This window comes from Pholis gunnellus, assembly GCF_910591455.1.
Source record: "Pholis gunnellus genome assembly, chromosome: 24".
Lineage (NCBI taxonomy): Eukaryota > Metazoa > Chordata > Actinopteri > Perciformes > Pholidae > Pholis > Pholis gunnellus.
In genome coordinates, this window is record NC_136551.1 from 6970869 (window position 1) to 6998163 (window position 27295).

Sequence of the window (27295 nt, forward strand, 5' to 3'; positions counted from 1 at the left end):
CATATTAGCAGAGACACTAGTAGACATTGTTCTCCCACAGTAACATGTTGGTAACACCACCATGAACTTGTATGCAGTAGATCACTTCAGACTTCAGAGCAGAGAAGAACAGCTGACCTCTGACAAACTGCAGTAACTCACTCTGCATCAAGAAGAAATGATGAAGAGAAACAATCTGTTCATCATCAATCAGATGTGTTCAGCTTTTAAATGTGTAACTCAACTTCACAAGGGTTTCCTGCAGCGTGGTAGCAGACGTGTAAAAGCAGCTTAAGTCAGGAGAATTCATGACTTGTTTCAAATATAATATGAACTTTCAGGACATACTGATCACAAAGCAAATGTTCAAATGAACCTGGAGCACAACAGGTTGATGAAAGATGTGAAATGGATGATGCTTTATAGAACTTTGAGACATTGTTACAAAATGTATTGATGAGTATTGATTCAGATTCTTCAGAGCAGATCAGAAAAAAAAAATTCAAAATGTTTTGAAAAAAGTTAGGATCAGAATTTCTTTTATTTTTAAATATTACTTTAATAGTTCTTTTCCTAAAACTTAAAAAAAAAATTTTTTTTTACGTGTGATTAAATTACATTTCCTTTTTTAATGATGAACATTGAGTCACTCAAGTATAGTATATTCAAGTAACTTTGTGTCTTTTTGTAGTCTTTTTGTGTCTCTTTGAGTGACATTTGGTAGGTGAAGGTCAGCGGGGCCCCTGACACTTTGGGCCCCTGGGCCTGTGCCCAGTAGGCATGTTCAGTAATCCATCCAACAGCAGGATGAAGCCAGACAAGTTGTATATTTCATGATTGTAGAGGATGACATGCAGACAACGAGGTAGCTGATGTGAAGTGGAACATATTACCAGAAAATGTATCACTTTATGGATCTATACGTAGATAAATCAAATAGAGTTATTGATGAAACATGAAGGTGCTGCACTAGCAGCAGACAGTGAACCCACTCCAGACTCTTCAGTCCACAATGTGGACTCTCCAGAAAACCACTCAGCAGCTTCACTCCTGAATCCTTCAGGTTGTCTCCACACAGATCCAGTTCTCTCAGATGGGAGGGGTTTGACTTCAGAGCTGAGACCAGAGAAGAACAGCCTTCCTTTGTGATGTCACAGCATGACAGACTGCAAACACACAAAACAACACACAGTTTCTTTTATCGATACATAATGAATAATTATTTTCATCATAAACATGAGTGGCTTTCATTTTGGTTTCATCTTCTTTTGTAAACAGACATTTTGTGAAAATCCTGTCACTGTAAATTAATTAAAAATCATTATTACAGTGAAATAAGTTATTCCAGCAACATTTTCCAGCTCATACTGGGGGATCCCGAGGCGTTCCCAGGCCAGCTGGGAAATATAATCCCTCCAGCGTGTTCTGGGTCTTCCCCGGGGTCTCCTCCCAGTTGGACGTGCCCGGAAAACCTCCAATGGGAGGCGTCCAGGAGGCATCCTAATTAGATGCCCGAAGCACCTCAGCTGACTCCTTTCGATGCGAAGGAGTAGTGGCTCGACTCCAAGTTCCCTCCTGATGTCCGAGCTCCTTACCCTATCTCTAAGGCTGAGCCTGGCCACCCTGCGGAGTAAACTCATTTCGGCCGCTTGTACCCGCGACCTTGTCCTTTCGGTCACGACCCAGAGTTTGTGACCATAGGTGAGGGTAGGAACGTAGACCGACCAGTAAATTGAGAGCTTTGCCTTCCGGCTCAGCTCTCTCTTCACCAAGACGGTCCGGTGCAGCGCCTGCTTTACTGCTGCAGCCGCACCGATCTGCCTGTCAATCTCCCGCTCCATCTTACCCTCACTCGTGAACAAGACCCCGAGATACTTAAACTCCTTCACTTGAGGTAGGCACTCCATCCCCACCTGGAGGGAGCAATCCACCGGTTTCCGGCAGAGCACCATGGCCTCAGATTTGGAGGTGCTATCTCTCATCCCCGCCGCTTCACACTCGGCTGCAAACCGCCCCAGTGAATGCTGGAGGTCACGATCCGAGGAGGCCAACAGGACCACATCATCTGCAAATAGCAGAGAGGTGATCCCGAGACCCCGGAACCTGACGTTCTCCACCGCCCGGCTGCGCCTAGAAATCCTGTCCATGAAAGTCACGAACAGGACCGGTGACAAAGGACAGCCCTGGCAGAGGCCAACACCCACCGGGAACGTGTCTGACTTATTGCAGAGAATGCGGACACAGCTCCTACTGCAGTCGTACAGAGACCGGATCGCCCGTTGTAACGGGTCCGGCACCCCATACTCCCGCAGCACCCCCCACAAGAACCCCAGAGGGACCCGGTCGAAAGCCTTCTCCAAGTCCACCAAACACATGTAGACTGGTTGGGCAAACTGCCAGAACCCCTCCAGTAGTCTTGCGAGGGTGAAGAGCTGGTCCACTGTTCCGCGGCCGGGACGGAATCTGCACTGCTCCTCTTGAATCTGAGGTTTGACAAACGGTCGGAGCCTCCTTTCCAGCACCCTGGCATAAGCTTTCCCCGGGAGGCTGAGTCGTGTGATACCCCGATAATTTGAGCACACTCTCCGGTCCCCCTTTTTGAAAATGGGAACCACCAACCCGGTCTGCCAGTCCATGGGCACTGATCCCGACCCCCATGCGACACTGAAGAGGCGTGTCAGCCAAGACAGCCCAACATTGTCCAGCGCCTTCAGCATCTCAGGGCGGATCTCATCCACCCCCGGCGCCTTGCCACCAAGGAGCTTTTTGGCTACCTTAGCGACCTCTGCCAGGGATATGGGTGAGCCCCCCAGGTCTTCAGGCGCTGCCTCCTCTGCAGAGGACATGTTGGTCGGGTTTAGGAGTTCCTCAAAGTGCTCTTTCTACCGCCCGACGATGTCCCCCGTCCGGGTCAACAGTTCCCCCCCCCTGCTGAGAACAGCCTGGGGTAGGCCCTGCTTTCCCTTCCTGAGCCGTCGGATGGTTTGCCAGAACCTCCTTGAGGCCAACCGAAAGTCCTTCTCCATGGCCTCCCCGAACTCCTCCCATGCCCGAGTTTTAGCACCCGCAACCACCGCAGCTGCAGTCCTTCTGGCCTGCCGGTACCTCTCAGCTGCTTCAGGAGACCCCTGGGCCAGGCAGGCCCTGAAGGCCTCCTTCTTCAGCTTGACGGCTTCCCTCACCTCCGGTGTCCACCACCGGGTTCTCGGGTTGCCGCCACGACAGGCACTGATGACCTTCCGGCCACAGCTCCTAGCGGCCGCGTCCACAATAGAGGCTTTGAACATGGTCCATTCGGATTCCATGTCCCCAACCTCCCTCGGGATGTGTGAGAAGTTCTTCCGGAGGTGGGAGTTAAAGACCTCCCGGACAGGGTCCTCCGCCAGACGTTCCCAGTTCACCCTCACTATACGTTTGGGATTGCCGGGTCTTTCCAACCGGTTCCCCTGCCATCTGATCCAACTCACCACCAGATGGTGATCAGTTGACAGCTCTGCTCCTCTCTTCACCCGAGTGTCCAAGACATACGGCCGCAGATCAGATGATACGATTACAAAGTCGATCATTGATCTCCGGCCTAAGGTGTTCTGGTACCAGGTACACTTATGAGCCACCTTATGTTCGAACATGGTGTTCGGTATGGCCAAACCATGGCTAGCACAGAAGTCCAATAACGAGACACCACTCGGGTTCAGATCGGGCAAGCTGTTCCTCCCAATCACCCCCCGCCAGGTTTCTCCGTCATTGCCCACGTGAGCGTTGAAGTCCCCCAGGAGAACTATGGAGTCGGCTGGCGGCGCCCTTTCCAGGACCCCTCCCACCGACTCCAAGAAGGCTGGATACTCTGAACTGCTGTTTGGTGCATAAGCACAAACCACAGTCAGAGCCTTGCTCCCCGCAACCCGTAGGCGCATGGAGGCGACCCTCTCGTTCTCTGGGGAGAACTCCAGCACAGCGGCGCTCAGCCGGGGGCTCGTGAGTATCCCCACTCCCGCCCGGCGCCTCTCACCTTGGGCAACTCCGGAAAAGGACAAAGTCCAACCCTTCTCCAGGATCTTGGTTCCAGAGCCAGTAGTGTGTGTGGAGGTGAGTCCAACTATATCTAGCTGGTATTGCTCTACCTCCTGCACCAGCTCCGGCTCTTTCCCTGCGAGCAAGGTGACGTTCCACGTCTCTAGAGCTAGTCTATGCTGCCGGCGATCGGCTCGCCCAGGCTTCCGGCAGGGAAGAGATCTGTGGGAGTGGTTCAGGGGAACAGTGCCCGGGTTAATTGGCACAGCTGTAACCGGTTGCTAATTATCCCTCATTCCTCTTCAGCAGTAGCAGACTGGAGCTCTGGTGGCCAGTGAGACACAGAGAGGAAGAGGAACACCAGCCCACGAGAGTCAGACTGATTGATGCACACTGGCCTGTGCGCGCTCCGAGGAGCCGGGCAGCAGGAGAGAGTGCACGGCAGTGTGAAGTTTTGTTTAAGTTTGTAAATAAAATAAGTTTGAGTAAACCTTAACTGCTGAAGACGGTGTGGTGTTTTGAGGACCCGCGAGTAGCAAGGAGTCGGCTACACTGGTGCCTGAACCACTCCCACAGATCTCTCCCCTGCAACCGCGCACAGACCACGCCCACTACCACAGTAGTCTTTGTGTGTCTCTTTGAGTGACATTTGGTAGGTAAAGGTCAGCGGGGCCCCTGACACTTTGGGCCCCTGGGCCTGTGCCCGGTAGGCCTGTTCAGTAATCCTTCCAACAGCAGGATGAAGCCAGACAAGTTGTACATTTCATGATTGTAGAGGATGACATGCAGACAACGAGGCAGCTGATGTGAAGTGGAACATATTACCAGAACATGTATCACTTTATGGATCTATACGTAGATAAATCAAATAGAGTTATTGATGAAACATGATGGTGCTGCACTAGCAGCAGACAGTGAACCCACCTCAGAGTCTCCAGTCCACAACATGGACTCTCCAGAAAACCACTCAGCAGCTTCATGTCTGAATCCTTCAGGTAGTTGTCGCTCAGATCAAGTTTTCTCAGATGGGAGGGGTTTGACTTCAGAGCTGAGCCCAGAGAAGAACAGCCTTCCTCTGTGATCTCACAGCATAACAGACTAGAAACACACAAAACAACACACAGAGTTTCTTATATCGATACAAAATGAATCATTATTTTCATCATAACCAAGAGTGGCTTTCATTTTGGTTTCATCTTCTTTTGTAAACAGACATTTTGTGAAAATCCTGTCACTGTAAAGACATTTAAAATCATTGATCAGTATTGATCCAGATTCTTCAGAGCGGATCAGAAAATACAATATTATTATTAATAAAATATTTTGAAAAATACCAAATGCTCTGAAAAAGTCAGCATCAGAAATGTTTAAAAAAATGTCTTTAGCAGTTATTTTCCTAAAGATAAAAAAGGTTTGGTTCTTTAAGTGTGATTCAATTAAACTCTTTTTTTAAATGATGAAGATTGAGTCTCAAGTATAGTATATAAAGTATATTTATCAAGTATAGTGTATATAAAGTGTATTCAAGTAACTTTTTGTCTCTTTGTGGTCTTTTTGTGTCTCTTTGTAGTTGTGTAGTGGGCATGGTCTGTGCTCAGCTGCAGGGAAGAGATCTGTGGGAGTGGTTCAGGGGAACAGTGCCAGGGTTAATTGGCACAGCTGTAACCGTTTGCTAATTATCCCCCATTCCTCTACAGAGGTAGCAGGCTGGAGAGCTCCAGCGAGACACAGAGAGGAAGAGGAACACCAGCCCACGAGAGTCAGACTGATTGATGCACACTGGCCTGTGTGCTCCCCGAGGAGCCGGGCGGCAGGAGGGAGCGCACGGCAGTGTGAAGTTTTGATTAAGTTTGTAAATAAAATAAGTTTGAGTAAACCTTAACTGCTGAAGACGGTGTGGTGTGTTGAGGACCCGCGAGTAACAAGGAGTCGGCTGCACTGGTGCCTGAACCACTCCCACAGATCTCTCCCCTGCATCCAAGCACAGACCACGCCCACTACCACAGTAGTCTTCATGTTTCTCTTTGTAGTCTTTTTGTGTCTCTTTGAGTGACATTTAGTAGGTAAAGGTCAGGGGGGCCCCTGACACTTTGGGCCCCTGGGCCTGTGCCCGGTAGGCCTGTTCAGTAATCCATCCAACAGCAGGATGAAGCCAGACAAGTTGTACATTTCATGATTGTAGAGGATGACATGCAGACAACGAGGCAGCTGATGTGAAGTGGAACATATTACCAGAAAATGTATCACTTTATGGATCTATACGTAGATAAATCAAATCAAAGTTATTGATGAAACATGAAGGTGCTGCACTAGCAGCAGACAGTGAACCCACCTCAGTGTCTCCAGTCTACAATGTGGACTCTCCAGAAAACCACTCAGCAGCTTCACTCCTGAATCCTTCAGGTTGTTTTCACTCAGATCCAGTTCTCTCAGATGGGAGGGGTTTGACTTCAGAGCTGAGTCCAGAGAAGAACAGCCTTCCTCTGTGATCTCACAGCCTAACAGACTACAAACACACAAAACAACACCCAGAGTTTCTTATATCGATACATAATGAATCATTATTTTCATCATCAACATGAGTGGCTTTCATTTTGGTTTCATATTCTTTTGTAAACAGACATTTTGTGAAAATCCTGTCACTGTACATTAATTAAAAATCATTGATCAGTATTGATCCAGATTCTTCAGAGTGGATCAGAAAATACAATATTATTATTAATAAAATATTTTGAAAAATACCAAATGCTCTGAAAAAGTCAGCATCAGAAATGTTTAAAAAAAATGTCTTTAGCAGTTATTTTCCTAAAGATGAAAAAGGTTTGGTTCTTTAAGTGTGATTCAATTAAACTCTTTTTTTAAATGATGAACATTGAGTCTCAAGTATAGTTTATAAAGTATATTTATCAAGGATAGTGTATATAAAGTACATTCAAGTAACTTTTTGTCTCTTTGTAGTCTTTTTGTGTCTCTTTGTAGTTGTGTAGTGGGCGTGGTCTGTGCTCAGCTGCAGGAAGAGATCTGTGGGAGTGGTTCAGGGGAACAGTGCCCGGGTTAATTGGCACAGCTGTAACCGGTTGCTAATTATCCCTCATTCCTCTACAGCAGTAGCAGACTGGAGCTCTGGTGGCCAGTGAGACACAGAGAGGAAGAGGAACACATTAGCCCACGAGAGTCAGACTGATTGATGCACACTGGCCTGTGTGCTCCCCGAGGAGCCGGGCGGCAGGAGAGAGCGCACAGCAGTGTGAAGTTTTGTTTAAGTTTGTAAATGAAATACGTTTGAGTAAACCTCAACTGCTGAAGACGGTGTGGTGTGTTGAGGACCCGCGAGTAGCAAGGAGTCGGCTACACTGGTGCCTGAACCACTCCCACAGATCTCTCCCCTGCAGCCGAGCACAGACCACGCCCACTACCACAGTAGTCTTTGTGTCTTTTTGTGGACTTTGTGTGTCTCTTTGAGTGACATTTCGTAGGTAAAGGCCAGGGGGGCCCCTGACACTTTGGGCCCCTGGTAGGCCTGTTCAGTAATCCATCTGTGTTGCCTTTAAAGGCATTTTTCTACTTTGTTTAGATAATTTGTTTATGCTCATTACAAGATGAAAAGATGGTTATTGTAATGTTGTTTTTCGTTCACGTCATGATGTCACTTCCGGGTGTGTCACTTCCGGATTGTCACTTCCGGTTTTGGTAGCTGCATTGGTGGTAGTCAAACAAAAGAGAGCCGCATGCTCAGAGGAGTGATCGGCTCGCATCCACTTGGAAGCATCCTAGGAGCAATGCTGTAAGTTCATTTACTTGACATTGGACATAGTGGGCATTTTATATCAGTAAATATTTGGTTTGATGGGTCACTTAAATAGGTTTGTATTATATGTAAGTTTGGAACAATGGCAGTGGTTTCTATGTATGTTTGTATTTATAATCAGACTGAATATTTTGTATTGTTTGTATTTTCAGTTTTCACCACACAACATGTTAAAAGGAACAGAGTGACAGTATAAAGGGTGAAAATGACTACGACTCTGTCTTCATTGACTGTGGTTTAGCTCGGTATTTAAATCAGAGTTTCGACACACTGAATGGGAACACTACACCATCCAACAGCAGCATGAAGCCAGACAAGTTGTACATTTCATGATTGTAGAGGATGACATGCAGACAACGAGGCAGCTGATGTGAAGTGGAACATATTACCAGTAAATGTATCACTTTATGGATCTATACGTAGATAAATCAAATAGTTATTGATGAAACATGAAGGTGCTGCACTAGCAGCAGACAGTGAACCCACAGCAGAGTCTTCAGTCTACAATGTGGACTCTCCAGAAAACCACTCAGCAGCTTCACTCCTGAATCCTTCAGGTTGTTTCCACTCAGATCCAGTTCTGTCAGATGGGAGGGGTTTGACTTCAGAGCTGAGCCCAGAGAAGAACAGCCTTCCTCTGTTATCTCACAGCTTGACAGACTGCAAACACAAAAAAAACACAGTTTCTGATATCGATACATAATGAATAATTATTTTCATCATAAACATGAGTGGCTTTCATTTTGGTTTCATCTTCTTTTGCAAACAGACATTTTGTGAAAATCCTGTCACTGTAAAGACATTTAAAATTATTATTACAATGAAATAAGTTATTCCAGTGTAGTAGATCGCTCTAACAAACTAAAAGCACGACTTAAACCGTCCTGGTTCCCTGAAAGCAGGTGGGCCAAAGGATGTTCATGTTGGTTGGACAAGACATCCAACACTTTGATCCCGAGCAGGATAGTGGCCAGTTCACCATTCAGTTTACACCATTACTTCCAAACACATATTAGCAGAGACACTAGTAGACATTGTTCTCCCACAGTAACATGTTGGTAACACCACCATGAACTTGTATGCAGTAGATCACTTCAGACTTCAGAGCTGAGAGCAGAGAAGAACAGCTGACCTCTGACAAACTGCAGTAACTCAATCTGCATCAAGAAGAAATGATGAAGAGAAACAATCTGTTCATCATCAATCAGATGTGTTCAGCTTTTAAATGTGTAACTCAACTTCACAAGGGTTTTCCACAGCGTGGTAGCAGACGTGTAAAAGCAGCTTAAGTCAGGAGAATTCATGACTTGTTTCAAATATAATATGAACTTTCAGGACAAACTGATCACAAAGCAAATGTTCAAATGAACCTGGAGCACAACAGGTTGATGAAAGATGTGAAATGGATGATGCTTTTTAGAACTTTGAGACATTGTTACAAAATGTATTGATGAGTATTGATCCAGATTCTTCAGAGCAGATCACAAAAAATTCAAAATGTTTTGAAAAAAGTTAGTATCAGAATTTCTTTTATTTTTAAATATTACTTTAATAGTTATTTTCCTAAAACTTCAAAAAAATGTTTTTTTACGTGTGATTAAATTACATTTCCTTTTTTTATGATGAACATTGAGTCACTCAAGTATAGTATATTCAAGTAACTTTGTATCTCTTTGTAGTCTTTGTGTGTCTCTTTGAGTGACATTTCGTAGGTAAAGGCCAGGGGGGCCCCTGACACTTTGGGCCCCTGGGCCTGTGCCCGGTAGGCCTGTTCAGTAATCCATCCAACAGCAGGATGAAGCCAGACAAGTTGTACATTTCATGATTGTAGAGGATGACATGCAGACAAGGGGGCAGCTGATGTGAAGTGGAACATATTACCAGAAAATGTATCACTTTATGGATCTATACGTAGATAAATCAAAAAGAGTTGTTGATGAAACATGAAGGTGCTGCACTAGCAGGAGACAGTGAACCCACCTCAGAGTCTCCAGTCTACAATGTGGACTCTCCAGAAAACCACTCAGCAGCTTCACTCCTGAATCCTTCAGGTTGTTGTGACCGAGATCCAGTTTTCTCAGATGGGAGGGGTTTGACTTCAGAGCTGAGTCCAGAGAAGAACAGCCTTCCTCTGTGATCTCACAGCCTAACAGACTACAAACACACAAAACAACACCCAGAGTTTCTTATATCGATACATAATGAATCATTATTTTCATCATCAACATGAGTGGCTTTCATTTTGGTTTCATATTCTTTTGTAAACAGACATTTTGTGAAAATCCTGTCACTGTACATTAATTAAAAATCATTGATCAGTATTGATCCAGATTCTTCAGAGTGGATCAGAAAATACAATATTATTATTAATAAAATATTTTGAAAAATACCAAATGCTCTGAAAAAGTCAGCATCAGAAATGTTTAAAAAAAATGTCTTTAGCAGTTATTTTCCTAAAGATGAAAAAGGTTTGGTTCTTTAAGTGTGATTCAATTAAACTCTTTTTTTAAATGATGAACATTGAGTCTCAAGTATAGTATACATATTATATTTATCAAGTATAGTTTAGAATATTCAAGTAACTTTTTGTCTCTTCGTAGTCTTTTTTTGTCTCTTTGTGGACTTTTTGTGTCTTTTTGTGTCTCTTTGTAGACTCTTTGGTCCTTTTAGTGTCTCTTTGTGTTTGTTTTGTGTCTCTTTGTAGTTGTGTAGTGGGCGTGGTCTGTGCTCAGCTGCAGGGAAGAGATCTGTGGGAGTGGTTCAGGGGAACAGTGCCAGAGTTAATTGGCACAGCTATAACCGGTTGCTAATTATCCCTCATTTCTCTTCAGCAGTAGCAGGCTGGAGCTCTGGTGGCCAGTAAGACACAGAGAGGAAGAGGAACACCAGCCCACGAGAGTCAGACTGATTGATGCACACTGGCCTGTGTGCGCTCCGAGGAGCTGGGCGGCAGGAGAGAGCGCACGGCAGTGTGAAGTTTTGATTAAGTTTGTAAATAAAATAAGTTTGAGTAAACCTTAACTGCTGAAGACGGTGTGGTGTGTTGAGGACCCGCGAGTAGCAAGGAGTTGGCTACACTGGTGCCTGAACCACTCCAAAAGATCTCTCCCCTGCAGCCAAGCAGAGACCACACCCACTACCACAGTAGTCTTCATGTGTCTCTTTTTGGTCTTTATGTGTCTCTTTGTAGACTTGTTGAGTCTCTTTGAGTGACATTTTGTAGGTGAAGGTCAGCGGGGCCCCTGACACCTTGGGCCCCTGGGCCTGTGCCCGGTAGGCTTGTTCAGTAATCCATCCAACAGTAGGATGAAGCCAGACAAGTTGTACATTTCATGATTGTAGAGGATGACATGCAGACAACGAGGCAGCTGATGTGAAGTGGAACATATTACCAAAAAATGTATCACTTTATGGATTTATATGTAGATAAATCAAATCAAAGTTATTGATGAAACATGAAGGTGCTGCACTAGCAGCAGACAGTGACCCCACCTCAGAGTCTCCAGTCTACAATGTGGACTCTCCAGAAAACCACTCAGCAGCTTCACGTCTGAATCCTTCAGGTTGTTTCCACTCAGATCCAGTTCTCTCAGATGGGAGGGGTTTGACTTCAGAGCTGAGACCAGAGAAGAACAGCCTTCCTCTGTGATCTTACAGCCTGACAGACTGTAAACACACAAAACAACACACAGTTTCTTATATTGATACACAATGAATAATTATTTTCATCATAAACATGAGTGGCTTTCATTTTGTGAAAATCCAGTCACTGTAAACACATTTAAAAATTTAAAAATTACAGTGAAATAAGTTATTCCAGTGTAGTAGATTGCTCTAACAAACTAAAAGCACGACTTAAACCGTCCTGGTTCCCTGAAAGCAGGTGGGCCAACGGATGTTCATGTTTGTTGGACAAGTCATCCAACACTTTGATCCCGAGCAGGATAGTGGCCAGTTCACCATTCAGTTTACACCATTATTTCCAAACGCATATTAGCAGAGACACTAGTAGACATTGTTATCCCACAGTAACATTTCGGTAACACCACCATGAATTTAGTAGATCCGACACTTAGACCACTTTGTCATCTTTGTAGTAAAGCACTTGATCCTGACCTGAGAGTTTCAAGTGTACAATCTGGACTCGCCAGTCCATCAGAGAGCAGCTTCACCCCTGAGTCCTGCAGGTTGTTGTCACTCAGGTCCAACTCTTTCAGACTCGAGGACTGGGAGCTGAGGACTGAGGACAGAGCTTCACAGCTTCTATGTGAGAGATTACATCCACTCAGCCTAGGGGAGGAACAGGGATTGATACAAGCAAAATGTTTAATCAAAGTCAAATATCAAACATATTTATTAATGGTGGTGTATCCGTAATGTATCCGCCTACAGAGCTTTGTTGGAGGCTTTGACCACTGGCAGCAGCCTCAGAAGAGCCTCCTCAGAAGCAGAGTATTTTTTCAAATCAAACACGTCCAGATGTTTTTGTGATGACAGTAAGATGAAGACCAGAGCTGACCACTGAGCAGGAGACAGTTTATCTGTGGAGAGACGTTCTGAACTCAGGGACTGTTGGATCTCCTCCACTAGAGAACCATCATTCAGTTCATTCAGACAGTGGAACAGATTGATGCTTTTCTCTGGAGACACAGTCTCACTGATCTTCTTCTTGATGTACTTGACTGTTTCCTGATTGGTCGGTGAGCTACTTTTTGTCTGTGTCAGTAGACCTCGTAGGAGTTTCTGATTGGTCTCTAGTGAAAGACCCAGGAGGAAGCGGAGGAACAAGTCCAGGTGTCCATTTGGACTCTGTAAGGCATTGTCCACAGCACTCTGGTAGAGATGTGTTAGCTTAGGTTTTGCTCTCACTACTTTAGGCCAATGGATTTTTGGTTTTTTTTTTGCCATCAGGTTGACACCAGAGTTGATGAAGGTCAGATGGACATGAAGAGCAGCCAGAAACTCCTGAACAGTCAGATGGACGAAGCAGAACACCTTGTCCTGGTGCAGTCCACTCTCCTCCCTAAAGATCTGTGTGAACACTCCTGAGCACTTTGTGGCTGCTCTGATATTGATGCCACACCCTGTCAGGTCGGATTCATAGAAGATCAGGTTGCCTTTCTGCAGCTGATCAAAAGCCAGTTTCCCCAGAGACTCAGTCATTTCCCTGCTCTCTGGACTCGAGTGTGGATCTAACTCAGCTCCTCCATCATGCTTGACCTTCTTCCGTTTGGACTGAACCACCAGGAAGTGGATGTACAGCTCAGTCAGGGTCTTGGGCAGCTCTCCTACCTCTCTGGTCTTCAACACCTTCTCCAGAACTCCTGCAGTGATCCAGCAGAAGACTGGGATGTGGCACATGATGTCGAGGCTTCGTGAGGTCTTGATGTGGGAGATGATCCCGCTGGCCTGCTCCTCATCACTGAATCTCTTCCTGAAGTACTCCTCCTTCTGTGGGTCAGTGAATCCTCTGACCTCTGTCACCCTGCCAACACACTCAGCCGGGATCTGATTGGCTGCTGCAGGTCGTGTGGTTATCCAGAGGCGAGCAGAGGGAAGCAGTTTCCCCCTGATGAGGTTTGTCAGCAGCACATCCACTGAGGTGGACTCTGTAACATCAGTCAGGATCTCAGTGTTGTAGAAGTCCAGAGGAAGTCGACACTCATCCAGACCGTCAAGGATGAACACAACCAGGAACTCTTCAAACCTGCAGATTCCTGCTTCTTTGGTTTCACTGAAGAAGTGATGAACAAGTTCCACCAAGCTGTACTTTTTCTCTTTCAGCACATTCAGCTCTCTGAAAGTGAATGGAAAGATGAACTGTATGTCCTGGTTGGCTTTGCCTTCAGCCCAGTCCAGAGTGAACTTCTGTGTTAAGACTGTTTTCCCAATGCCAGCCACTCCCTTTGTCATCACTGTTCCGACTGGTTCCTCTCCTCCAGGTGAGGCTTTAAAGATGTCTTCTTGTCTGATGGTTGTTTCTGATCTGTGTGGTTTGCTGGATGCTATTTCAATCTGTCTGAACTCATGTTCATCACTGCCCTCTGCATTCCCTCCTTCTGTGATGTAGAGCTCTGTGTAAAACTGATTCAGAAGGGTTTTGTTTCCTGCTTTAACGATTCCCTCAAACACCCTCTGGAACTTCTTCTTCAGGTTAGATTTGAGGTTAGATTTACTTTTCCACAGTACAGCACTAGTTCCTGAAATGAAAACAAATCACAGGATGGAATTAGTGAGTGGTTGTCTTCAATTTCATTTTAAAGTTTTTAAAATCATCTTACTGCTCTGCAGACAGTCAGCCAGCTCCTCCTGCTTCATTGTCCTCAGGAAGTTTAGTGGGATCTTCAGAATTGCCTCCCTGCTGCTCCTCTTTTGCTCTTCCTCCTCACCGTCCAATTTCACTTCAAGCTGCTCATCGATCAAGGTAAACACATGAATTAGCGTGTCACAACTGGACCATCTTCTCAATCAGATAAATATTGTCAGACTGCTTTGACAATAGTTTTTAGTTGCTTTAGTTGTTGGCGGGCCTCAATTAACCTACCTCTACTACAAAGGTATCAATAAGGCTCTTTTGAAGCAGGGATATTAAAGACACACGCAGTCAGGGCGTATTTAACCCCTCTGTTTCCTCAGGGTATTAGAATATTCCGCATTTGCAGTGTTACATGCTCACTTCGGTGAAAGTTGCAGAAATTGTCATGGTAAAAAATTTATAACTTTTAAGGTTCTCATCCGTACCTTAGTTTAGCCGTCTACATTGTATGGCACTTATGTTACATTACTACAAGTTGTTTGAGACTTTTAACTTGAGTACACTGTGAAGTTCTTTTATGTTTATGGTTTAATTTTCAATCACGCAAAGGGAGTACTTAATGCCAAAAGGCGTGGCCATTCATGACATGGTCAGAAGTTATCCATAGCAGCACAGATCATGAAGTCCATAAGAAAGATCACGCCGGCCTCATTCAAACCCTGGTCATTGCTGACCTCATCACAAACCACAACAAGCATGCTCAGTTGGCATAGCAGAAAAACTCTTCCATGTTTTGCCATTATATTTCTTTTGACTCTGAAGTTGGGACTCATATCTATATCCATGGGCTTTTGAGGGATATCACGGTCAGTGATTCTCCGGCTTCCCTCTACTCCAGATTTAATATAATCTGCATTGTGTGAGATATCTGACCGCAGAAGCTCTCGTGTCTGGGGCCAGCAACCGAAACACAAATTGCCTCACTCTCATGCCTAAATCAGTCGTCAGCATTCCTCAGAGTGAGCATTCCTCTTCATGATTCATGTGATAGTATCACGCAGTTAGCGAGCACACAAGTCATCATCGCAATATTTCACGTGGCATGGAAAGTGCTCGCTCTGTATATGTGCCTTGCTCAGATTTTATATACACATGCATATAACTGGTGGTGGAGTTTTTGCTTCACAGCTACGTCGCTGCTCACTGTCCTCTCTGATAACCTGTTTTTTGGTCATAGCTGAGCTCGACATAACATTCACGTCTTTCTGGTCACAATCATTAAAATCATCGATAGTTATTTTTTTAAATGTTATATTCTATTATATTTCGCCTCAGTGTGCGGCTGGTATTGTTTTCACCTTGTGAAAATTTGCTTGTCTGTCTGAGGGCAGATTTGTCCCGGTAATAATGTCACGATAGATTAAGTCACAAATCTTTTCAAGTGTATAGTAGGATCACAAAAAAACTAAAAAACAGGCAGAGTTCAAAGATGTGGGTAAGAAGTGGGGAATGACCCACTGGCCCACCACACTTTACAGCCTGGCCTGATTTGGCGTCGTAGCACTGCGATTTTGTTGCAAGATGTCCTCCTGTTGATGTATTCTACTTTTTTATTCATTTTTTATTCATTGCGTTCTTCTTGATAACTACTATTCATAGCTTTCTGCTAATTCCCTCTATCCGTCGTACTCTGGTAAGTGGGTCACTTTTAATGCATCATGGTCTAACGCGATCTCATACACTGCTTCATGGTCTAATGCAGGGGTCTCAAACTCATTTTCACTCTGGGCCATATCAGCATCACGGTCGCCCTCATAGGACCGGTTGTAAATGTAAGATTGTGTAAATGTAACTACTCCTAACATATTGGTAAATAACTGTCTCTGCATTTGATTATTGTTTATTCAAGTGTAAAAATATTGTGCATGCAGTTATATAAATGTAAAAATATATTTAAGCGCATTTCTGTTATTATAACTTAAATCCTTTTAATTTAGGGTTAAGAAACCCACATTACTCTATCAAACTTTTAAAGAAAATAGCAAAGACAAATATCAAACACAAGTTATTACAATAACTTTGTTCAAAGCTTAAAATCCTTTCAAGGGTGCGTTTGCACAATCCCACGTGAAGTATTTCATGTGTTGTAAAGCCACGTTTAAAGTCGTCTTCAATGTACTTACATTACATTTACATGTCAAATGTAACCAAGAGCTGCTTCTATGACTGTGTGTTTAAGTATCTCATAACTTTGACTTTCTATCTCATAATTTCGACTATGGGAATATTTTTATTATCAAGTCAAACTTTTAATTTTTAATTTAATTTCTTAAATTATTTGCTGGCGGATTCGCAGGCCACATAAAATGACGTGGCGGGCCGAATTCGCCTTGAGTTTGAGACCCATGGTCTAATGTGTCCTCATACTGTTATCCTGTCATGTGTTGGATGCTGCTATTTGACCCCGTCTTGTCTTGTCTAGGGTTCACTGTAAAATAGGTTTTAATTGCAGTGTGCGTCTTCTTAGTTCAGGGATCGGCAACTTTTACTATCCAAAGAGCCATTTTATCCTATTTTCCATGAAATGGAGCCGCAAAAGCTATTTGATATCACAGCTTATAAAGTTGTCTATATAGTTATATTATATATACAGAAACTATAGTTTGTTGTATTTATGAATTGATAGAACAAGAATAAAAACAATTCTTGACATTTTATTGCTATTTTACCTGCTATAACAAAAACTTGCTCAGTTTGCTGCAGCAGTTGAGAAATTGCTCTTTTTCGCTCATCTCCAGCGTGATACTTTTCAGCAAACGCTGTGTTTGATCTGGAAGTGTCTTTCAACATTACATTGTTTTTTTGCAAATTTCTCGCCACATATCAAGCATACAGGTAAGCCAGCATCGTTGGCAGTGAAAGCAAATGAACACGTCCACGCAGAATTAAACTCTCTATTTTCCTCTGTGACTTTTATTTTGTTGGATTTATCCATTGATAGTTTACCGAGGGCGGGGCTCTGCAAATCATGATTAGCCACCGGTAGAGAAAGGCGCTTGACAGCGACGTAATGTGATGCACATTTTAGTTGACAAAAGAAAAGAGAAATACATTTTTTTTTATTTTCAGTGACACAGTATCGCCACAAACCGCAAGATAAGAAGTGTTCCCTTTGAAAGATTGTGCACTGTGCATAAAATTAAAATAACCGTTATTTATTTCCATGTTATTTTTTGTCAAAGCCTGAGGCCATGTCCACACTACTACGTTTCCATTTGAAAACGCATATGTTTTGCTACGTTTACACTGAGCGTGTCACGCCCCTATCACGTGACCCTTTCCCGGGAGATCACAAACAACAACAGTATGAGCAAGGAGCAATATATTCACTAGGAGGGTAAATATGTTGCTGCTTGCCCGGTGTGCCCCCAAGACATAGTTTCTTTTCCCTGGACTTCGTCGCTGGCCTACCTCCCTCCGAAGATAAAATAGCTATTTTTTTCTGTTGACAGATTTTCCAAGATGGTGCACTATTCATCTACCCATGTTGCCTTCCGCAAAGGAAATGGCAGTGGTTGTTCTGTCACATGTGTTCCGTTCACACTATTTTCACTGAAATGTGGTGTCAGACCAGGTTCCCCGTTTGTTTCCCAGTTCTGAAAGGAGTTTGGTGCTCTCCTGGGTGCCACCGTCAGCCTCTCCTGCGGCTGTCAAACCCCCAATCCAGCAGCCAGACAGAACGACTTAATCGGGAGAAAAAAAGCTCATCTGGGTTGAGTACGCATACAACACACTGCCTGGGTCCTCTACTGCAGCTGAGGCTCAGAGGTAGAGTGGGTTGTCTTCCAATCTGAAGATCTGCGGTTTGAAGGCTGTGCTATCAGGGTATGAATGTGCTAGAATGGGTGAATGATGACATGAAGTATAAAGCGCTTTGATTTACTGGTGTTGGGACTTCCCTATGTGGGGTGAAACAAAGAGAGAGGCCAACATGTAAAATTGAAAGACTAAATTTTGGAACCGCGCCAATCCCCCATCATTGGATGAGAGCCACGGTAACCCCAGGGAGTACCTGTGACCAACCATGACGTCACCAAGGCTATATAGGCCGGCGCATACCTTCACCCTGCGCCGTTTCATTTCGACTCATGTTGCTAAAAGGAGGTAACAAAATTAGTACCCAAACGAAAAACCTAGGTAACAGTCCTGACCTCTCTGTTAACGAACACACTTGGATCCTGAAGAAGAGACGGATAACTTTCCCCGTGCTCTCCCACTTTAACCTGCACGGAATTTCCGGATTCTGCAAGTCAACATTCACTGTCTTCCCAGCTGTCATATGCGGAGCAGCGCGCTGCTTAACCCACCGACTGATTCTGATACCAGGAGTAAAGTTGGTAGACCATGTGGATATGGAGTGATTGTATGACAGCTGTTAATGAAGATGTGCTGGTGAGCTGACTGGAAGAGGCAGAGTGTGTTACAGTCACTGAGGTGTTTCCAGTGAGCTTCAATAGTTATATTGATATCTGTTTTCAGTTTGTCTGTGTACAGCATACTGTATCCGTCCCTATTGAATGAACCATGAATAAATAAAGAGTAATTTTACAAACTAAAACTATACACAAACTAAAAGTGTAATTCACTTAATGGCCAATAATAGTGGTGTTCGGATCACACTTCTGAACCGCGGATTCATTTTAGTTTTTTTTTTACAGTGTAATCATCATAGTGTGTAATACAGTTTTACTGCTGCTGTTCTTTTTCAAGTAACAAGTCCCCGAATATCAATGCAGAGTGTCAGTGAACAGATATAAAGCAGTAGTGTGTTGTGTTCACGTGAACGGAGCGTGAAGTATTTAACGGTGAGTCACGGCGAGCGGAGGAACGGAGGAACTTCAGAAGCTCCCAGCGTCATTTCATTTGCACATTTGGGAGCATTTTGTCTTCCCTGTAGCTTATAATGACGGGATAAGGGTGGTGGACAAAAGCGTTACGGTATCTAGGCGTTGTTTAAATTGAAAGACATATGACAACGGCTGACTGTGACGGTTCACTCCATCACAGCGGAGTGATTCATAGTGCGGTGCTGTAGACACGCCCCCTCTGTGAGAGTCACACAGACACACACCTGGTGCAGGTGCTGACAGAAGCAGCAGAGTGAAGCTAGACAGGCCCAACAGCAATATCCCAGTCACCACAGAAATGTCTACCCTCTCCCCAGACAATGGAGATATTCTCATTTTTTTTAAAAGAAATGTAGAGTTGTAGACCATTTCACAGTAATATAAACAGTATTGTGTATTTGAATGACTTAACCTGACAGGAAGTAAACATAGACCCAAGTTGCTGCCTAGCAGTTCAGTTCAGTGTAAACAGTGGAAGCTAGCTCACTGGCTGTTTCTTTCTTTCAACATTGATCAAAGGACGAGGGTATCAACATACCTCATGTTGCACTTAAACTTAATTAACAGAATTTAGTATTCTTGAATGTTTTATTTTTATTTATTTATTTCAAATTGGACATCTTCAATATTTTAGTTTTTATCTCAGACTATAGCCCAAAGTTCTTTGCTTTAAGTGTTCTTGAAGTTCTTTAATTGATAATTGGATAGCAAAGTTATATTTGTCTCCTCCCCTTGCTGATCTGAAAAATGAACCGAACCGTGACTCAAAAACCGTGATCCGAACCGAACCGTCAGGTTTGTGATCCGTTGCACCCCTAGCCAATAGTCTAGCCCTCTCCAATGCAGACAGCACTGATGAAATACTGAGCGAAATTTGATTTGAGTTGACTTATAGCTCTGACAATTGAAAGGTGCTTTTGGAATAGTTATGGCTCACTAGCACTAGCACAAATATAACTGCTGGTTTGAATGTTAATGATTAAGTGGATTTATAACATGAATAACATGCCTCTCACATGGGTCAAATACCCAGTAGAGGTGCACACATTCTCCCGTCAAGTTTGTTTTTAGAGATCACAACAAGCCTGTTTTAGGCCCTGCACAGTGATGGCAGAGGTTGCCATACAAGATGCAAACCTGCACATCAGCAGTGGTCAGCCGTACAGTGTCACATGCTCAAGGTGTACAGAAGAAATGGAGGTGTTTTTCTCTGCTCAGAGCCACCAGACTCCATAAAAAAACAGAAATCTTACCTCGACGATGGTAAAACACATTTCATTCAAACTCAACAGAAAATAATTAAAACTCTTCAAAACCGTAGCTGCATCTACTGTTACAGGTGGACAGTTTACACAGGTCAGAGTTCAAATGTACACACCTCAAACACTGAATCCAAGTTTGCTTGAGGCTTCTGGACATGTTGACTACTGGGAGCCTCTGATCCCTGAAGTCTGTAGAGAAAAAAGGTTTAGGCTTAATGACAACAAAGCAATTCTGTGTCATATTATGAGAAACCAGAAAAATAAAGACTTGCATAGAGAGAGGCGTTCTTTTAAACTTCTTAATATTTTTTCTGTGTAGATGATTCCTCACGGACTATTAAATGAAGACATGTTCAGCTAAATTCTTCATATGAAATAAAATAAAAATGTTTCTTTTGGTTGAAAAGTTTACCCTTGTTTATCGGACTGATGTCCATGTAGGAACCCCAGAGGGACAGGACTGGACCGGTCACTCTTCGTGGACACACAGCTGGGTTCAGAGTCTGCTCTCTGCTGGTTGACACTGATAGAAACAGTACTGATAAGTGCACATGTTCAGCAAAAATTTTCACAGGAAGTTCCAGAAAAGTTTCTTTTAGTTTACGAGTCAATCATTTGAGTAATTTGTCTTGGTGTTTGCTCGGGGAAGACAAAAGGTGACAAACAATACAGATACAAAACGCAAGCATTTGATGCATTCAGAGACACACTAAAGGACACAGTTTAAGTTGAGTTCATAGACTGAACTGATGAGGAGGAGTTAAGAGCCCTAATTGCTTCAGGATGCTGTTACAGAAAAAAGCAGTTCTACTCTTAAAGTTACTACAAGGACCTTTGACTTTGTGTTGTTTCTGGCGGTCCCTGTGGACTAAAGTGGTAGTGCTTCTGAGCACCAGAGTCTCTTTAGAAAACCTAATGTTACTGCAGCAGGGTCTGACAGTCTGCTCCTCTCAGTCCTGGTTCTGGTTCTCCTGTGCCTCCCTTCCCCCCAGCGGGTCCAGCAATACGTCCTGGGTCTCCTGCAGCGTGGTGTTGGTGTTGACTCCCAGAGAGGAGAAGCTCTGCTCCTGGAGGAGGAGGAGAAGGAGGAGGAGGAGAAGGAGCAGGGGACGCTGCTGCTGCCGGGAGCTGAGCTCTCCTCCTCCATCCGGAGCTCCAAACGCAGGTCAAAGGCTGCGGGTGAAGCCGGATCTGGGTCTGTCCACGGTGGACCGGTCTCTGCTGGAGGATCTGGGTCTGTCCACGATGGATCGGTCTCTGCTGGAGTCTGAGCTGAAGGAGTTTCTGGTGAACCTGCATGATTTCATCTGATTTCACCAGAATCCGACCCGGTGGCTCCGATGACAAGCATTAAGAATAACTATAGAAACAGAGCATCTTCTCTCTGATGGTCTCGTTTACTGATGGAGGTCTGATAGAGGATCAGGACTACACTGAGACTGGTTCAGGACCAGTTAAACGTTCCTCACTGTAACTTTAGTACTACGCAGCCTTTTAGAGGACTAAAAGTGATTTGGAGTGAGAGCGGCCTCCAATCATTTTCACAACCATCCTAAGCGTGCAGGAGTGAAAGTAGCACAGATGCTTTCCATACCTCATTGACATCCTTTCTGCTATCGACTGAGCTGTTCCGAATTTAAGAGGGGGATCCATAGACCAGTTGGTCATACAGCTGGGTTCAGGAGAGTCTGAGTTCTGCTTCTTGAACCTGATTGAAAGAAGAATAAAGAACTTTAAAAAAGCCAGTTCACATTCTTCCCAAAGATGGAAAATGTAGGCTGCTGTAAACAACCAGCAACAGACTGTGAACACAGATAGACTTCAATCCTGTAAACCTTCCTTGAACAGACGAAGTGATTTTAAGGCTACATATTGACATTAATAATACACATGTGATCTACTATATATGATCGATGGTCTCGTTTACTGATGGAGGTCTGATAGAGGATCAGGACTACACTGAGACTGGTTCAGGACCAGCTAAACGTTCCTCACTGTAACTTTAGTACTACGCAGCCTTTTAGAGGACTAAAAGTGATTTGGAGTGAGAGCGGCCTCCAATCATTTTCACAACCATCCTAAGCGTGCAGGAGTGAAAGTAGCACAGATGCTTTCCATACCTCATTGACATCGTTTCTGCTATCGACTGAGCTGTTTCGAATTTAAGAGGGGGATCCATAGACCAGTCACTCTTCAAGCTCACACAGCTGGGTTCAGGAGAGTCTGAGTTCTGCTTCTTGAACCTGATTGAAAGAAGAATAAAGAACTTTAAAAAAGCCAGTTCACATTCTTCCCAAAGATGGAAAATGTAGGCTGCTGTAAACAACCAGCAACAGACTGTGAACACAGATAGACTTCAATCCTGTAAACCTTCCTTGAACAGACGAAGTGATTTTAAGGCTACATATTGACATTAATAATACACATGTGATCTACTATATATGATCGATGGTCTCGTTTACTGATGGAGGTCTGATAGAGGATCAGGACTACACTGAGACTGGTTCAGGACCAGCTAAACGTTCCTCACTGTAACTTTAGTACTACGCAGCCTTTTAGAGGACTAAAAGTGATTTGGAGTGAGAGCGGCCTCCAATCATTTTCACAACCATCCTAAGCGTGCAGGAGTGAAAGTAGCACAGATGCTTTCCATACCTCATTGACATCGTTTCTGCTATCGACTGAGCTGTTTCGAATTTAAGAGGGGGATCCATAGACCAGTCACTCTTCAAGCTCACACAGCTGGGTTCAGGAGAGTCTGAGTTCTGCTTCTTGAACCTGATTGAAAGAAGAATAAAGAACTTTAAAAAAGCCAGTTCACATTCTTCCCAAAGATGGAAAATGTAGGCTGCTGTAAACAACCAGCAACAGACTGTGAACACAGATAAACTTCAATCCTGTAAACCTTCCTTGAACAGACGGAGTGATTTTAAGGCTACATATTGACATTAATAATACACATGTGATCTACTATACAGGACTGTCTCAGAAAATTAGAATATTGTGATAATCCCCATACGTGTGATTTTAGTTTACTGAACCAAGAGTGTTTTTCAAGGCTCAGGAAACCCTTGCAGGTGTTTCGTTTAATTAGACGATTCAAGTGATTAGTTGAATACCCTACTAGTATACTTTTTCATGATATTCTAATATTTAGAGATAGGATATTTGAGTTTTCTTAAGCTGTAAGCCATAATCAGCAATATTAAAAGAATAAAAGGCTTGCAATATTTCAGTTGATTTGTAATGAATCCAGAATGCATGACATTTTTGTTTTTTTAATTGCATTACACAAAATAAAGAACTTTATCACAATATTCTAATTTTCTGAGACAGTCCTGTATATGTATATAATGCATGTGTGAGTGTTCATCAGCTAGAATGAACACTCACAGACAGTGTGATGTACAATATCTTAACTCACTGAGTCTCTGAAGGAAGTTCACTTTTAAAAACAGGAGGAGGGCTCATGGACGCTTCCCTCTTAATGGACACACAGCTGGATCCAGGTCCAGGTCCATGTTCAGAAGAGTGTGGTCTGTTCAACACAACACACACAGAGCTTAGAGGGTGAACAATGATGGTGGAGTGATGTGTCCTGGACAGCTGGAGATCCTCATCTCACCTCTGAGCTTTGGTCTGGCTGTCATGTTCCCCACACAGAGCGGTTTTAGAGGGAGGGACTCCCTCCTCTCTGTCCTCACACTGACTCATAGCAGAGTCCACACCTTCACACAAACACAACATGCAGTCATTCATCACTACAAGACTCACATCACTGAACACAAACACTGTACAAAAGCTGTCAAACCCGTTCTGACGCATATTTCATGAGCGAGTCAAACTCAAGTTGGTTCTAGGCGTTAGCGCTTTTTCTAATACATGCAAATCATTATCAAATCACTGTCTTTTAAGTTAAATAAAGACTATAGACAATATTTCAACCTGAAAGCTAAAATAAATTATCAGCCAATCAGCATCAAGAACCATTTCTACCGTCCAGTTAAACAGAGAAACAACACAAAGAGATCAAAGTGATCCTGATGATCAAACATGTACAGATTCCTCTGGTAGGATTCTCACCTGCTGAACTCACTTCAGGTCAGTTTACACACGTTCCACCTTCATGTGTGGAGGAAACACTGGAGAGAAGAAGCTGCTCATGTCCTCCTGTCAGTCCTGGTGTCTGTGTCCATTTGACCTGAGGACGCCGTCACACCCTCATCACTTCAGAGTCCAAGTCTAAAATAAAACCAGTGTGACGTCAAAACCTGTCCAACAGGTGGTAGATGTCAGCCTATCAGAGGTGTTTGTATTTCCTCATTCCTCTCCCTCACCTGTAGCTGATTCATGTTGTGTTGTTGAGTGTTGGAGACGGTTATTGTAATGTGTATTATGCTTTCTTAAATCAAGTCAAGTTTTCACTGAGTCCTTCCTTTCCTTTAGAACACGTCCTCACAGCGAGCCAATCAGACAAATCACAGGTCAGGTGATGTAGTTCTCCTCACTGTCCACTAGATGATGCTAACTAACCATCTAAAGAGATAAAGAGCAGCTCAGTTCACAAAGATTTAATGAAGCAGCAGCAACTTGGATCACATGCATGTCTCACTGATGAGACACAATGTGACGTTTACATGTATTTATTAATAAAAGTGTTATTTTGAATGAAGATTTGGTGAAACATGTTCATCAATCACATTCTTCTATAATGATTTATAACCTACATGTTGTAACATTTCTGAGCAGCAGCTTATAAACGTTTACAGTCAAAACAATCAGTGTGAACCCGTCAAATAAGCAGAAGATCACATGATGATGAAGAAGTAGAAACATGTGAACATCTCATGTTATCACCAACAGAGCATCAAACTGAAGGACTTGGATCAAACTCAGTGCTGCTGTTTCAAATACAAAGTCCAGCTCACATGAGACACTGGAGACACTCTGAATGTTGGATCTGATCCTGGAGCAGTGTCATTAAAGACATCACATTAAGCTCTGATACACGCTCTCTACATGCATATCAATGGATCAGCAGTATGCATCGTGTTCACTCAATTTAAATGATGCAGCTCAAAGTCACAGAGCACAAGTTCACCTCAGGGGGCTTCACCACCGCGCTGCAGCGCTCAAAGAGTTTGACGCTGTCAAAATGCTCACATCTGATTATTTATTGTAATTATAACAAATACTGAATAATTCAAAATGAGACATAGAACACTGAATTAAAAAGTATAGAAGCTTTTGCTAATTGAATTCAATAACTGGAATGAGACATGAACACACTTGATGAGTGATAACAGAAAGTGGTGACTGTGGTTTCAGAGGTCGTCCTAGGTTGTCCTGCTGTTCATCAGAGTATAAGTGACAGCAGCTGATGTAAAATGGGAGAGTAGCTCTGATAAAAACACTGTTAGGCCTGGACGGTCTATAGATTATTAAAATGATCACTGGATCTTTAGAGTTCACTATAAAATCAAGACTTTCAAATGAAGTAAAACTGAGATAAAAACGACTCGTTATTTAGAGATGTGATGTTTAAAAGTCCCAAATGAACAGGCTTATAGTCAGGAGCAGCAGGTAGCAGAGGCTGCAGAGGTACTGTCATTAAATAGTTGTGGTTAGCACCAGAGGGGTTTGACATAGAGCGTGCCGCAGAGGGTCTGTGACAGGAAGTGATGCTTATAGGAATGGGTTTCTCTAAGGAGAGGATGAAGGAGATTGCTTGATTGCGTAATGCACATGTGAGGATTAATTACAGGCCTGTGGATGTTTTCTGAGGTATAACAGGAGAATCATAAGACGGCTAACATGTTGTGACTTGTTTACAGTCTATTATATACATGTTACAGGGTATTATAGCGTTTTCACTGTCACTACACCATCAGACACACAGGTCCTCTAGGACGGGTTTTGTCCTCTGGGACAGTTGAGATATGAACTGCGCAAACAGGACTCCACTAGTGAAACCAAGTGTGTGTCAGGGTTGTTAAGATGGTTGCGTTGTGAACATTCAGAGTGTTAACAGTTAAAAGAAACTCAGCTTGATCCAACCTGTCAGACCAGTTCAGATTACAAACTTCTGTTGAAACTACTTGAGAAACATGAACATTATATTTCTAAAGATCATTGTTCTTTATCTCAGAGAGAAATTCTACTGCATATAACAAATATATCTTTTGAAACATCGTTCTATTCTCCAGTTAAACAGAGAAACAACACAAAGAGATCAAAGTGATCCTGATGATCAAACATGTACAGATTCCTCTGGTAGGATTCTCACCTGCTGAACTCACTTCAGGTCAGTTTACACACGTTCCACCTTCATGTGTGGAAGAAACACTGGAGAGAAGAAGCTGCTCATGTCCTCCTGTCAGTCCTGGTGTCTGTGTCCATTTGACCTGAGGACGCCGTCACACCCTCATCACTTCAGAGTCCAAGTCTAAAATAAAACCAGTGTGACGTCAAAACCTGTCCAACAGGTGGTAGATGTCAGCCTATCAGAGGTGTTTGTATTTCCTCATTCCTCTCCCTCACCTGTAGCTGATTCATGTTGTGTTGTTGAGTGTTGGAGACGGTTATTGTAATGTGTATTATGCTTTCTTAAATCAAGTCAAGTTTTCACTGAGTCCTTCCTTTAGTCTCAGTCAGCAGTAACTCCTAAGAGCAAAGGGCCACCAGATCAACTTGTGACCACACTGCACGTTTACACTCTGTATACTTCACAGCAGAGCAGAGCCACATAGCATCACAATGTGTAATACATGGTGGGCACACTCAACAAGAAACCGAGCCAAGGTTTAGAGAGGCCATCGGCTTTCCACACAATATACAGTTTTAAGGACGACCATTCAACCTTGTCAATGAGCTGGACACTAATAGTCCCATCATGTATTACATAGTGTGATGCTATGTGAGTCAAATTAAATGTGATTATGTCTTTTACTTATTAAACTCAAATGAACTCAACTGTTTGACATCTCTGTGTTCTTGGCTGGTTAAATTCTTCATTTTATGCCTTAGCTTTTCTTGTTTGCTGTCATGCGTTTTGTCCACATTGTGTATTTTC

The 27295-nt window shown here is 43.5% G+C and overlaps 1 protein-coding gene across 8 annotated transcripts in view; it reads right to left on the reverse strand.

Moving 5' to 3' along the window:
* LOC306715139 (uncharacterized protein) overlaps positions 1-26646 on the reverse strand; it is a 72597-nt gene extending 45951 nt beyond the window's left edge. For 5 of the 8 annotated variants that reach the window (XM_079185388.1, XM_079185387.1, XM_079185389.1 and 2 more), the window contains exons 1-18: positions 26510-26646; positions 24307-24465; positions 23849-23951; positions 23648-23761; positions 22879-23001; positions 22344-22466; positions 21818-21931; positions 20636-20746; positions 20340-20412; positions 14080-14206; positions 12189-13998; positions 11915-12088; positions 11291-11464; positions 9779-9952; positions 8285-8458; positions 6323-6496; positions 4915-5088; positions 972-1145 (exon numbers count right to left, since the gene is read on the reverse strand). In XM_079185388.1, the coding sequence (XP_079041514.1) occupies positions 972-1145; positions 4915-5088; positions 6323-6496; positions 8285-8458; positions 9779-9952; positions 11291-11464; positions 11915-12088; positions 12189-13998; positions 14080-14206; positions 20340-20412; positions 20636-20746; positions 21818-21931; positions 22344-22466; positions 22879-23001; positions 23648-23761; positions 23849-23937 (3902 nt within the window). In that variant the 5' untranslated portion in view covers positions 23938-23951; positions 24307-24465; positions 26510-26646. Of the gene's footprint in view, positions 1-971; positions 1146-4914; positions 5089-6322; positions 6497-8284; positions 8459-9778; positions 9953-11290; positions 11465-11914; positions 12089-12188; positions 13999-14079; positions 14207-20339; positions 20413-20635; positions 20747-21817; positions 21932-22343; positions 22467-22878; positions 23002-23647; positions 23762-23848; positions 23952-24306; positions 24466-24560; positions 24760-26509 lie in introns of all 8 variants that reach the window. The other 3 variants (XM_079185383.1, XM_079185384.1, XM_079185385.1) reach the window with 3 other exon arrangements.
* Between the last annotated feature and the right edge of the window lie 649 nt (positions 26647-27295).